The sequence below is a fragment of the Delphinus delphis genome, chromosome 3 (genome assembly GCF_949987515.2).
Source record: "Delphinus delphis chromosome 3, mDelDel1.2, whole genome shotgun sequence".
In the NCBI taxonomy this organism is placed as follows: Eukaryota; Metazoa; Chordata; class Mammalia; order Artiodactyla; family Delphinidae; genus Delphinus; species Delphinus delphis.
In genome coordinates this window covers 63,331,480-63,346,406 of record NC_082685.1, presented here as the reverse complement: position 1 = coordinate 63,346,406, position 14,927 = coordinate 63,331,480, and the positions used below count along the sequence as shown (strand labels likewise).

General features: G+C 36.4%; 1 protein-coding gene across 1 annotated transcript in view; it reads right to left on the bottom strand.

The window, feature by feature from the left end:
• Window positions 1-14,927, bottom strand: part of KIF3A (kinesin family member 3A) — an 82,431-nt gene that overhangs the window by 29,747 nt on the left and 37,757 nt on the right. Inside the window, exons 5-8 of the mRNA XM_060008869.1 lie at window positions 6,743-6,848; window positions 2,471-2,610; window positions 1,647-1,844; window positions 1,168-1,342 (exon numbers count right to left, since the gene is read on the bottom strand). Of these exons, the coding sequence (XP_059864852.1) occupies window positions 1,168-1,342; window positions 1,647-1,844; window positions 2,471-2,610; window positions 6,743-6,848 (619 nt within the window). The remainder of the gene's footprint in view (window positions 1-1,167; window positions 1,343-1,646; window positions 1,845-2,470; window positions 2,611-6,742; window positions 6,849-14,927) is intronic.

Here is a 14,927-nt window from a genome sequence, read left to right as displayed (position 1 = left end):
CTGAGGAAGAGAGAGGGATGGGGAGCTAGTGTTTAATGGGTACAGAGGTTCATTTTGGGTTGATTAAAAAGTCCTGGAGATGGATGGTGGTGATGGTTACAGAATAATGTGAATGTACTTAATGCCACAGAACTGTACACAAAAATAGTTAAAACGGTAATTTTTATGTTATGTATATTTTACCACAATAAAAAAATGTAAAAAAAAGGGTCAGCAAAATAAAGATATGAACTCAATATTAAGAAATCTAAGAAATTTTACATCTTTAAAACATACTGACTATAAATACCACCTAGTGGTCACATTTAAAATACCAAATTCCATTATCTAAGAGGCAGCTCAATTACTGCTTTTCCTCAATAATCTTACTCAAATTTACTGAATCAGCACCTTCTCCAAATATTTGTGATGTTGGCATCTCTGGATTTCATATCTGATCTAACCAGTTTCCCCACAGACTGAAAAGAGGCAATTTCAAAGCCCTTTATTCACCTGGTATGCAAAGGAGCCCTATGCCAGTTAGTTCTTAGCACGAAGATCCAGGAAGTCACTGACTGCCTAATGATGGTTGGTAAATTTCTCGCCCTAATGAATAAGGTCTTCAAATTTTCTAACCTTCTGACATGATATCTTGTTAGAAAAGAATTTCCAAAATAGAATCTCATGTTCAAATTTAAACACGAAAGCATATTTTCAAGGCCATGCAATGAATTTTTACTTAAGAGTAAACTAGGTTTACCCATGACTCTCTGATTGCTTTGTTTACTTCAAATAATAGTGACTGATACCTATCACAAAGAACTCTGGTCATTTTCGCTAAATACATGTATGGTAGAACTTGCTCTTATATAGAGACAAATAAAAATTCATTATTTAATAAGTGGACATATGGAATCTTTACAAAAGACCATGGGGACTGAGATGGAGGTTTAAATTAAATGAATTTTTTAAAAAAAATCAATACACAAATATTATATAATTCTACTTGAGCTTAATATGGAAATGTTAAAGTATGTAAGTATCAATTTACCTTGCAGAAATATTCCCTTAAATATCAATGTTAGAGGTTCAGAGAATTTTTAATAGGTGGCTTTTTATTAGAACACTTACTGGCTAAACAACACGTTTTTAGCCAACATTAAGATTAATATTTTGAGAAAATGTTACCTTCTTCAAGCTTTTTTTTCAGTTCTTCTATTTCTTTCTGAAACTGACGAAGCAAAGCATCCTTTGGATCTTCATTAATTCTAGCTTTATTTTTAATATTCTTAGCACGATTAGCATACCGCAATGTACTGATGGTTTCATCATAATTGTAATCTGCTGGTCCAATATTTGCACACTGTTGAATTAGGAATACAAAACGTTTTACACTTGACACAAATTAATACTACCATTATGAACATATCAAAAAGAATTCTGGAATATATTTCCATTCCAGTCTTCCTGAAAAAGAGGGCACCACCACATAGGCTTCCAAACAATACAATTATAGACTCGCACACATGGTGTACTAGAAAAAATAACTCCAAATTTTAAAAAGTAAAATAATCAATAGTTTTTTAAATGTTATGAATATTAACTACTGGCATAAGCAGGAATCTTAAATTTTCCTGATGATAACTATACGACCAATTAAGTCTTACCATCATGGTTTTTGAATTTCCTCCTAAGGAATCCTGAAGAAGACGAGTCAATTTAGAGTTACGATAAGGCACATGAGTGCTTTTTCCATCAACCAAGGCAGAAATAACATTACCAAGGGTAGAAAGTGAAAGATTGATTTTTGTAGCTTCTTTCAGGCGCTGCCCAGTAGCTCCAGTTTTTGCTTGTCTTTCTGAACCCTTACAATAAACAGAGACAGAAGTAAAGCTAAAATAAAAAATACAGAATATTCTTCCCAAAGTTAAAAAAAGTATTTTAACGGTAAAAGATCTAATATATCTGGAATTCACTTCAAAATAATACTGGAAGGGAAGAAGTGGCTGAGGGTAGAGATGAAATAGGACTGGCCATGAACTGATAATTGCTGAAGTTGGGTGATGGGTACATGAGAAATCATTATACTATTCTATCTACGTTGTATAGGTTTGAAATAGTCCATAATTAGTAGTAAGTTAAGGGGACTTCCCTAGTGGTCCAGTGGCTAAGACTCCACACTCCCAATGCAGGGAGCCTGGGTTCAATCCCTGGTCAGGGAACTAGATCCCACATGCCGCAACTAAGAGTTCGTGTGCCGCAACTAAAGATCCCGCATGCCACAACAAAGATCGAAGATCCCACGTGCCACAATTAAGACCCGGCGCAGACAAATAAATAAATAAATATTAAAAAAATAATAATAAGTTAAACACATACACAGGTAAAACTTAAAAATTATATAATCACTCCTTTTCACTTGAATTATTATTTATTTATAAAATAAAAAGAAATCACAAGAGTTATTCTTAAGTAGCATCCTGTTACTTACAGCAAGATCTACAAGATGGAGCTTCCCCATCCTGACATGCATGTTACCATCAACGCCTTTTTCACTGCATTCTATAGTAATTGTAAAGATGGCATGGGAACGGGAACTATGTTCATTCATATTAGTTGCACCAACAGAACCTTGAATAAAGGGAGGAAATTATTTAAAACTATAACAACAGGGAATGCCTTTAAAAATAATTAAATATCCAGAATACTGAATTTCATCAGAGCCAAAAGCCAGAGAGCATGGCTAAAACATAAAAACTTAGGTATATTTAGCCATTATTAGAAATTTCTGACAATTTATGTTGATAACAAAAAACTGTATTTTTTTCACATGAAAGAGGGGATTTGAGAACAAAATACTTAATTTCAAGTATTGCTGGCTTAAAAAATTAACTAATTTACATAAAAAATACATGTTAAATAATTCAAAAAATTAACTGCTGTTTCAGCTGTCTCTAAAAAGTATTATTGATATGTTCTGGGAATCAACCACAGGAATACTTGCATATATACATTAGATGATACAAAGATATTCAGGGAAGAACTGTTTACAACAGCGAGAGATCAGAAACAACCAATATGACAGTGGTTAATCAATTATAGAATAGTCACACTATGAATTACTAAGCAGTCTTTTTTAAAAAAAATAAGGTAGATCTGAATGACATGGAAAGATACCCATAACATATGAAAAAAAGAAAGGAATATAGAGCATAATCCCATTTCTGTAAAACAAAAGCATCCATTCAAAATATGCTAAGAATCTGAGTGTGTATAAATATTTTACATGAATATATTGTGCAAACAAAGAAAAAGATCTGTTTTGTTTTTCACAATAGGCATGTATTGGGTGTTTTTTTCTTAAATTCCAAAGTATTTTAAAAGCAATATGTTAATTTCACCCAATGCCAAAATTATTTTCCTACTATATTCATGTAGAGCTTCTCCATGTGAGCTGTGATTTTACAATTTAAACATTAAAAGGGTACTCTTTATTAGCAAATGGCTATATTATAAGTCAGATAACTAGAAAGTAAATTGCACTGGTAAAGAAAAGTAAAGCCCAATGAAAGAAGGTAAATGGAAAATCAGTGAGGGAAAATGCAAGGATCTGTGATTCCATACTATACTTTTCTGTTTTCTTTTAAATCAAGTTATGAATTTTTAAAATCAATTTTCTCCAAAAATATAAAAAAATAATAAATCTGACACCACTTCAAATCATCTAATCAGATGTAACACACTATACATATTTCCACAGAGTAGTAGGTCTTATTTTACCTTGTTTTTTTTCCACTTAACATTATCTCCTACATATATTTCCATGTAAAAACCAACTTGAAATTTTTACTAAAATTGAGTTATTATCTTACTGGGAGATATTTGAGGTTGTTGCCTATTTTAGTTCTTCATAAGGGACACTAATATGAGCATCTTTGAGTAGATACCTTTCTTTCTCTTTAGAATTATATCCATGGGAAATATTTTCCAAACTGGAACTACCTTATGAAAGGATAGGAATAGTTTTATCACTATGTGATTATCAAAACAAGCTATAGCAGTGTTTTTCAGTTTGGAGTGGGAGAGAAAGTGTAATTTGAAAAAGTCATATTAAATATTTTAATACCCATTGTTTTTGCAATATAAGTAAAGCATGCTATTTATGATTGTGATTTTTCTATATTTCCGGTTATGAAAACAAAGCAATGCAACAGATGTTACGTCAAAAGTGACCTACACTGAACTTTACAATCCCTAGGAGAGAACAGCTTGCAGCAATCAAGTAGACTAAATGATCCAACCTAACACACTGCATAATGGAAATAAAACATTTCCATAGCTGTAATTTTTGTCAAAATATTTATTTTGGAATAAAAAATTAAATTTTTATGTTTTTCAGGGAGGTACAGAAAAACTTATCCCAATCCTTCTCTTCCCCACCCCCCTCGTCCTTGGCAACCACAAGTCTGTTCTCTGTACCTATGAATCTGTTTCCATTTCATAAATGTGTCCATTTGTGTTGTATTTTAGATTCCACATATAAGTGATATTATATGGTATTTGTCTTTTTCTTTCCGACTTAATATGATAATCTCTAGGTCCATCCTTGTTGCCACAAATGGTATTATTTCATTCTTTTTTATGTCTGAGTAATATTCCATTGTGTAATATTCCTTCTTTATCCATTCATCTGTCAATGGACATTTAGGTTGTTTCTATGTCTTGGCTATTGTGAATAGTGCTACTATGAACATAGGGGTGCATGTATCTTTTCAAATTATAGTTTTGTCTGGATATATGTCCAGGAGTGGGATTGCTGGATCATCTGGCAACTCTTATTTTTAGTTTTCTGAGGAACCTCCATACTGTGCTCCATAGCAGCTGCACCAATTTACATTCCCACCAGCAGTGCAGGAGGGCCCTCCCCTGCAGCTAAACCTTTAATTCTTGAACTCAATCTATTTGTTAATGAAGACTATTTTCCTCTCTGCTATCTTAGGTGTTCAAATCTCTTTACCTTCCTTTCATTTTATTTCTCTCATTAGAATTTTTTCATTTTTCCTTAGACAAATCTCACATACTAAGTTAAATTAATTCTTAGGTAGTTAATGGAAGGTTTTGGTCACTATTGTGAATGGAATCTTATGTTAAAAATTTCTTAAGTTAAATAAGCAATACATGAACATATTCCTGGTATAAAAAAATGCAAACATACAAAAAACATAAAGTGAAAGCTCCCTATATCCCTTTCCCCCAATCTTATTTCCCCTTCACTAAAGGTAACCACTATTAAATGTCCTTTCATTTTGTATTTCACATACATACATGTGAACACACACACAAAATACCCAAATATGTAGTTTGATAATTTGGCTTTTTTTATACATGAGATGATGCATTACATACTGTGCTAGTTAGCTTTCTTTTTCCCTTAATATATATCTGGAAAGTCTTTTGGGTCTCTACATGTAGATTTAACTCACTGTTTTGTTGGGTTTTTTTTACAGCTCCATTATAGTCCATAATATTTTTGCACCATAATTTATATAACCAATTTTTTATTGACAGTTATTTAGGTTGTGTCAAACTTTTTGCTATTACAAGTAATGCTGTAATAAGGTATTTTTTTGTTTACACCAAAAAATATTTTTCTAGAATATATATCTACAAATAGAAACAGTGGGTCAAAAGAATGCATCCTTAAAAATTTCAACAGATACAGTTATCCTGCCCTTCAAAAAGGCTGTATATTCCCATCACCATTGCCCATTTCCTTAGAGCCTCACCAACCTGGATATCCTTTCATCCAAACTGATGGGTAAAACATCTCCCATTGTTGTTTGAATATGCATTTTCCTGATTACTTGTGAAGTCAAACATCCTTTCATATACTTACTGCTGTGTATAGTTCTTCTATGAATAACATAGTCATAAACATCTTTTGCTCATTTTCCTGTTAAAATTTTGGTATTTTTCTATTATTTGGTTTATAAGAATACAATTGAATTTAAAAAATTTTTGCTTTGTTTCCTTGAGTTTGCTAGATTTTTAGTCTAGTCACAAAAATCTAAAAAACAAAAAAAGGTTATTTCCTATGTTCTCTTCTTTTACCTCTAATCTCTAATTGCTATTAGTAACATCATTAGTACTAGGCCTGGGGCATCAGCAATATTGCTGAAACTTTTTATTCTTTAGAAAAAACTTGAAACAATTACTAAAAAGAATGCCACTTTATTTAATTTTGTTTGCTTTTCTTGTCAACAAAAGGGAGGCATTATACTGCCTGGTTAATGCTGACTAATGGTGTAGATTCAAATGCTCACTCTGCTACTTAAGTAGTATATGACCTGGACAATTTACTTTAAGTCTCAGTTTCCTCATTCATAACATAGGAATTTAATACCTTCATAGCCCATTTTGAGGATTAAAAGAGATCATTCTTATAAAGCATTTGAACAAGCACTTGCCACACAGTAAGTACTCAATAAATGTTACCAATATTATTATTACTAACAAGAGACAGCGATATGAGTCTCAAAGATATAGCACTATTGCTAAGTAACAAAATTTTGGTCAGCATGGAAAGCAATCTGTGATATCTTTCATTCATATATGCTTTCCACATAGTAAATAGTCAAAGAGGAAGGGTTTTCAAGAAACCTAAAAATCCAATCTTTACGGCGCAAAATGCCATACCAGGTTTGCTTCTAAAAGAGCCTACTCCACACATAAATGTTTAATCACAATTAAGCACTATACTTACGATTTTTGTGGCCCAGTGTCATAATTCTATCCATATCATCAGCATTATTTACCACATAAGCTGATAAATCCTTGATATAAACTCCCACATCAGGTCTTTCTTTAACCTAAAAAAAAAATCATACAGACTTTACACATATATCCATAATTCTTCCACAGTTATTTATTGAATATCTACTACATGTTGGACACTGTGCTAGAGAGTGAGGATACAGTGATGAACAAGGTAGACAGTTTCTACACTAGTGGGGGTAACAATCTACAGGGAGAACATACAAATGAATAATTACACACACAAATTATTTTATTTTATTTTATTTTATTTCAATTGTGATAATGCCATGAAGAAAAAAAAATATAGGAAAGTATAAGAATACAATATAGGGACTTCCCTGGTGGCGAAGTGGTTAAGAATCCACCTGCCAATACAGGGGACACTGGTTCGTGCCCTGGTTCAGGAAGATCCCACATGCCACAGAGCAACTAAGCCTGTGTGCTACAACTACTGAGCCTGCACTCTAGAGCCCACGAGCCACAACTACTGAGCCTGTGTGCCACAACTACTGGAGCACCTAGAGCTCATGCTCCACAACGAGAAGCCACTGCAATGAGAAGCCCGCGCACCGCAACAAAGAGTAGCCCCCCCTCGCCGCAACTAGAGAAAGCCTGTGAGCAGCAGTGAAGGCCCAATGCAGTCAAAAATAAATATTTATGAATAAAAAAAAGAATGCATTATAGACAGACTTAAGCTAGTGATGCAGGGACAGGATAAGTTCCCCAAGATGATGTTTAAGCTAAGACTTGAAGAAATAGGAGGTAGACAATCTGTGTTAGAACAACAGGAAAACACTATGTGCAAGAATCCTGAAATGAGAAAAAAACTAGGTTTTTCTGTTTTGTTTAGTTTTGTTTTGCGGTACATGGGCCTTCACTGCTGTGGCCTCTCCCGCCGCGGAGCACAGGCTCCGGATGCACAAGCTCAGCAGCCGTGGCTCACGGGCCCAGCCGCTCCGTGGCATGTGGGATCTTCCCGGACCGGGGCACGAACCCATGTCCCCTGCATCGGCAGGCGGACTCTCAACCACTGCGCCACCAGGGAAGCCCGGTTTTGATTTTTTTTTAGTATTCAGTAAGAGTTTATTGTGCACAAAAGAACAGTTTGTGAACTGGGAATCTTCAAACTCAAAACCAATGTGAAGCTCAGAGGCATGACATAACAGGATGACTTAGGAAGTGAAAACCAGGAAGTTGTCTAAACGAAGACAGAGGTTGCCTCCTCTTAATCAGTCACTTGGAAGTAAGGCCAGCCTGGCTTGGGAGCTCTATGAACATGACCCGGGAGGCAAGTAGTGCAGGGGCTGCGTTCCAGGAGATGTGAGCTCTGGTCCCAACAACAGCTCTCAACCTAAAAACTAGGTATTTTAAAAAATAAAAACCAACGAAACAAACAAAAGCCAGGGAAAGAGTAGGTGGCAGCGGGGGAAATAGGTGGGATATCTGGCTACAGAGGTAGCCAGATAAGATTAAGAGGCAGAGATAAGATTAAGAATAGTAATTGGTCTTTTTTTTTTTTATTATTGAACTGCAGTTGATATACAATATGTTGGTTTCTGGTGCACAGCAAGGTGACTCAGTTATATATATGTATATGTATATACATATATATACACACACACATATACATATTCTTTTCCATTATGGTTTATTACAGGATATTGAATATAGTCCCCTGTGCTATACAGTAGGACCTTGTTGTTTATCCATTCTATATATAATAGTTTGCATCTGCTAATCCCAGACCCCCAATCCATCCCTCCCCTATCCCCCTCTGCCTTGGCAACCACAAGTCTGTTCTCTATGTCTGTGAGTCTGTTTCATAAATAAGTTCATTTGAGTCATATTTTAGATTCCACATATAAGTGACATTGTGTGATATTTGTCTTTCTGACTTACTTCATTTAGAATGATAATCTCTAGGTTGATCCACATTGCTGCAAATGGCATTATTTCATTCCTTTTTATGGCTGAATAGTATTCCATTGTGTGTGTGTGTGTGTGTATATATATATATATATATATATATATATATATATGTACACCACATCTTCTTTATCCATTCATCTGTTGATGGACATTTAGGTTGCTTCTGTGTCTTGGCTATTGTAAGTAGTGCTGCTATGAACACTGGGGTGCATGTATCTTTTCAAATTGTAGTTTTGTTTGGATATATACCCAGAAATGGGATTGCTAGATCATATAGTAACTCTATTTTAAGTTTTCTGAGGAATCTCCATACTGTTTTCCACAGTGGCTGCACCAATTTACAGTTCCACCAACAGTATAAGAGGGTTCCCTTTTCTCCACAGCCTCTCCAGAATTTGTTATTTGTAGACCTTTTGATGATGGCCATTCTGACCAGTGTGAGGTGGTACCTCATTGTAATTTTGATTTGCACTCCTCTAATTATTGGTCTTTATCTTAACAGCAATTTGAAGCCACTGGAGTATTTCACACAGCTGAATGAAATAATCAGATCTATGGTATCCATGTAAAAATATTACCTTTCCATGAGTAACTTTATGAGAACTTTTACCCAACTTGAAGGCTGTATTTGGGATATATTTATTTAAAATACAGACAGTATTTTAATACTATCTGTAAAATACAAATAGAAATACAAAATTCACTTTTCAAGGTCCTAGAAGTCACATCCAACAAATCAACAGAATAAAGTGAAACTGAGGCAGAGGCCTGTGGCTGCCAGTGGCGCGAGCCATTCCAAAGGTCGTAAGACTGCACAAAGATGATAAACAAAAGTTTATATCAGAAACAAAAGTCACAAAGGCAAATACTCTAAATTCTAGCTGTTGATCTTAAATCTAGTTAGAGGTTTTAGGTTTCTTTAGTCTTTTTTTTTTTTTTTTTTTTTTTGCGGTACGCGGGCCTCTCACTGTTGTGGCCTCTCCCGTTGCGGAGCACAGGCCCCGGACGCGCAGGCTCAGCGGCCGTGGCTCATGGGCCCAGCCGCTCCACGGCATGTGGGATCTTCCTAGACCAGGGCACAAACCCGTGTCCCCTGCATCAGCAGGCAGACTCTCAACCACTGCGCCACCAGGGAAGCCCTCTTTAGTCTCTTTTATGATATATTTATACATTAGGAAAAATTACCTTTTTTCTGTCATGAGATATACATTAAGCCCTAATTTTACTAGTAGTAAAGAAATCTGTTGGTCTCTATAAACCAGTGGGTTTCAAACTGTGCTCTGACAAGCACTAGAGGGTCCATGGTGGCAATGAGGGGGCCATTGTGTGAGTTTGGGGGCTCTCAGACCTAGACACAATTTCTAAAGAGAGCTTTACTTTCATGTATTTTATAGATTGGGCTTCCACATAAGGTTTGGTTTGATTCAACTGTTTAATGGCTTTAAATCTTTTAAAATGTCTGAATATTACTGGTTTATAACAACGCTTCTCAGAAAAATCTATGGTAAAGAATTATACATATATTTCTAATGTGGAAAGTGATATCTCTGAAAAATACAAAAATCATACACTTGGATACCATGACAATGTCAAATTACTATAAAAGTTTTTAAGCATGTACTTTCATTTACTATTCTCATCTCATTGCAGACTGAAAACAAACATTCTTCAAACCGGCATCAGTCTGCAAAGTCTACGGTCATTCCAATCACAAGATATTAATTCCATATTCAATTATTAATTATAGATAAACTAATTAGACATGAAGAAACTGAATATGATTCTGAAATAAAGCAGGACCCTGAGACAAGATGGCAGATAGAAGGACATGAGCTCACCCTGTATCAAGAAAACACCAAAATCACAACTAACTGGTAAGCAACCATCGAAAAAAAAAAACACTACAACCTACCAAAAAAGATATCCTACATCCAAAGACAAAGGAGAAGCCACAAGAAGACATTAGAAGGGGCTCAATCGCAATAAAATCAAATCTCGTATCTGCTGGGTAGGTGACCCACAAACTGGAAAATAATTATATCGCAGATGTTCTCCCACAGGGGTGAAAGTTCTGAGCCTCACTTCAGGCTTCCTATCCTGGGGGTCTGGCATCGAGAGGAGAAGCCCCCAGAGCATCTGGCTTTGAAGGCCAGTGGGGTTTGATTGCAGGAATTCCACAGGACTGGGGGAAAGAGGAACTCTACTCTTGGAGGGCACACACAAGGTCTCATGTGCACCAGTGCCAAGGGAAAAAAGCAGTGACCTCATAGGAGCCTGGGCCAGACCTACCTGCTGGTCTTGGAGAGTCTCCTGGGGAGGCAGGAGTTGGCTATGAATCACTGTGGGGACAAAGACACTGGCGGCAGTAGTTCTAAGGAGTACTCACTGGCATGAGTCCTCCTGGAGGCTGCCATTTTTTCACCAAGACCTGGCGTCACCCAACAGCCTGTAGGCTCCAGTGGTGGGATTCCTCAGGCCAAACAACCAACAGGGCGGTAACACAGCCCCACCCATCAGAAGACAGCCTGCCTAAAGTTTTCCTGAGCCCACAGCTGCCTGCTAAACAGCCCCCTTGACACAGCCCTGCCCACCTGAGGGACAATACCCAGCTCAACTCACCAGTGGGCAGGAACCAGTTCCCCCCACCAGGAAGCCTGCACAAGCCTCTTAGACCAGTCTCATCCACCAGGGGGCAGACAGCAGAAGCAACAAGAACTACAGCCTTGCAGCTGGTGGAATGGAAACCACGATCACAGAAAGGTAGACAAAATGAGATGGCTGATGACTACGTCCCAGACGAAGGAAGAAGATAAAACCCCAGAAGAACAACTAAGTGAAATGGAGATAGGCAATCTACACGAAAAAGAATTCAGAGTAATGATAGTAAAGATGATCCAAGATCTCAGAAAAAGAATGGAGGCACAGACTGAGAAGATACAGGAAATGTTTAACAAAGAGCTAGAAGATCTAAAGAACAAACAAACAGAGATGAACAACACAATAACTGAAATGAAAAATACGCAAGACGGAATCAATAGCAGAGTAAATGAGGCAGAAAAATGGATACGTAAGCTGGAAGACAGAATGCTGGAAATCACTGCTGTGGAACAGAATGTTTAAAAAAGAATGAAAAATGAGAACAGTCTCACACACCTCTGGGACGACGTTAAACACACTGACATTCACATTATAGAGATCTCAGAAGTAGAAGCGTGAGAGAAAGGACCTAAGAAAATATTTGAAGAGATAATAGCTGAAAACTTCCCCAACATGGTAAAGGAAACAGTCACCCAAGTCCAGGAAGTGCAGAGGGTCCCAGGCCAGGTAAACCCAAGGAGGAACATACCAAAACATGTAGTAATCAAATTGACAAAAATTAAAGACAAAGAGAAAAATATTAAAAGCAACAAAGGAAAAGCAACAAATAACTTAAAAGGGAATCCACATAAGGTTATCAGCTGATTTTTCAGCAGAGACTCTGCAGGCCAGAAGGGAGTGGCATAATATATTTAAAGTGAAATCAGTGCTTTGTGACCACCTAGAGGGGTGGGATAGAGAGTGTGGAAGGGAGACGCAAGAGGGAGGGGATATGGGGATATATGTATATGCATAGCTGATTCAAAGCAGAAACTAACACACCACTGTAAAGCAATTATACTCCAATAAAGATGTTAAAACAAACAAACAAACAAACAAAAATAAAGTGATGAAAGGGAAGAACCTACAACCAAGAATACTCTATCCAGCAAGGCTCTCATTTAGATTTGATGGAGAAATCTAAAGCTTGCCAGACAAGCAAAACCTAAGAGAATTCAGCACCACCAAACCAGCTTTGCAACAAATGCTAAAGGAACTTCTCTAGGTAGAAAAAAAAAGGACGTAAATAGACACAATAAAATTATGAATAGAAAAGCTCACCAGTAAAGGCAAATATATGTTAAAGGTAGGAAATCATCCACATACAAATACAATATCAAAACCAGCAATCAAGAGGAGAGTACAAATGCAGGATTCTGGAAATGCATTTGAAATTAAAAGACCAGCAACTTAAATCAATCTTGTTTACATATAGAATACTATATCAAAACTTCATGGTAACGGCAAATCAAAAATCTGCAATAGATACACACACAAAAAAGCAAAAAGAATTCAAACACAACTCTAAAGTTAGTCATCAAATCACAAAGGAAGAGAACAAAAGAGGAAGGGGAGAAATAAGACCTACAAAAACAAATCCAAAACAATTAACAAAATGGCAATAAGAACATACTTATCAATAATTACCTTAAATGTAAATGGATTAAATGCTCCAACCAAAAGACACAGACTGCTGAATGGATACAAAAACAAGACCTGTATAGATGCTGTCTACAAGGGACCCGCTTGAGATCTAGGGACACATACAGACTGAAAGTGAGGGGATGGAAAAACGTCTTCCATGCAAATGAAAATCAAAAGAAAGCTGGAGTAGCAATACTCGTTTCAGACAAAACAGATTTTAAAATAAAGACTGTTACAAGAGACAAAGAAGGACACTACATAATGATCAAGGAATCAATCCAAGAAAAAGATAACAATTCTAAATATATGCACCCAACACAGGAGCACTTCAATATATAAGGCAAATGTTAAGACCCACAAAAGGAGAAACTGACAGTAACAGTAATTGTGAGGGACGTGAACACTCCACTTTCAACAATGGACAGATCATCCAGACAGAAAATCAATAAGGAAAAACAGGCCTTAAATGACACATTAGAACAGATGGACTTAATTTATATTTATAGAGCATTCCATTCAAAAGCAGCAGAATACCCATTCTTCTCAAGTGCACATGGAACATCCTCCAGGATTGACCACCTGCTGGGCCACAAAGACTTGGTAAGTTTAAGAAAATTAAAATCATATGAGGACTTCCCTGGTGGTGTGGTGGTTAAGAATCCGCCTGCCAATGCAGGGGACACAGGTTTGAGCCCTGGTCCACAAAGATCCCACATGCCGTGGAGCAACTAAGTCCATGCGCCACAACTGATCCTGAGCTCTAGACCCCAAGAGCCATAACTACTGTGCCCACGTGCCGCAACTACTGAAGCCCATGTGCCTAGAACCTGTGCTCCGCAACAAGAGAAGCCACCGCAGTGAGAAGCCCGCTGACCACAACGAAGAGTAGTCCCCGCTCGCCACAACTAGAGAAAGGCCGCACACAGCAACAAAGACCAACACAGCCAAAAATAAATAAATAAATTTATTTTAAAAAGTCATATCAAGCATCTTTTCCAACCACAATGCTCTGAGATTAGAAATCAATTATAAGGAAAAAAAACTATAAAGAACACAAACACGTAGAGGCTAAACAATATGCTACTAAACAACCAATGGATAACTGAAGAAATCAAAGAGAAAATTTAAAAATACCTAGAGACAAATGAAAATGAAAGCACAACTATCCAAAACCTATGGGATGCAGCGAAAGCAGTTCTCAGAGGGAAGTTTATAGCTATATAATCTTACCCCAGGAAACAAGAAAAATCTCAAATAAACCTAACCTTACACCTAAAGCAATTAGAGAAAGAACAAACAAAACCAAATAGAAGGAAAGAAATCATAAAGATCAGAGCAGAAATAAATGAAATAGAGATAAAACAATAGAAAAGATCAATCAAATTAAAAGCTGGTTCTTTGAAAAGATAAACAAAATTGATAAACCTTTAGCCAGACTCATCAAGAAAAAAAAGGAGAGGTCTCAAATCAATAAAATTGAAATGAAAAAGGAGAAGTTACAATGGACACCAAAGAAATACAAAGAAATACAGAGGACCATAAAAGACTACTACAAGCAACTATACGCCAATAAATTGGACAACCTGGAAGAAATGCACAAATTCTTAGAAAGGTACAACCTTCCAAAACTGAACCAGGAAGAAAAAGAAAATACAAAGAGACCAAACCCATGCACCTATGGTCACCTAATCTATGACAAAGGAAGCAAGAATATACAATGGAGAAAAGACAGTCTCTTCAATAAGTGGTGCTGGGAAAACTGGACAGCTACATGTAAATGAATGAAATTAGAACACTCCCTAACACCATACACAAAAATAAACTCAAGTGGATTAAAAGCCTAAATGTAAGGCCAAATACAATAAAACTCTTAGAGGAAAACATAAGCAGAACACTCTGACATAAATTGCAGAAAGATCTTT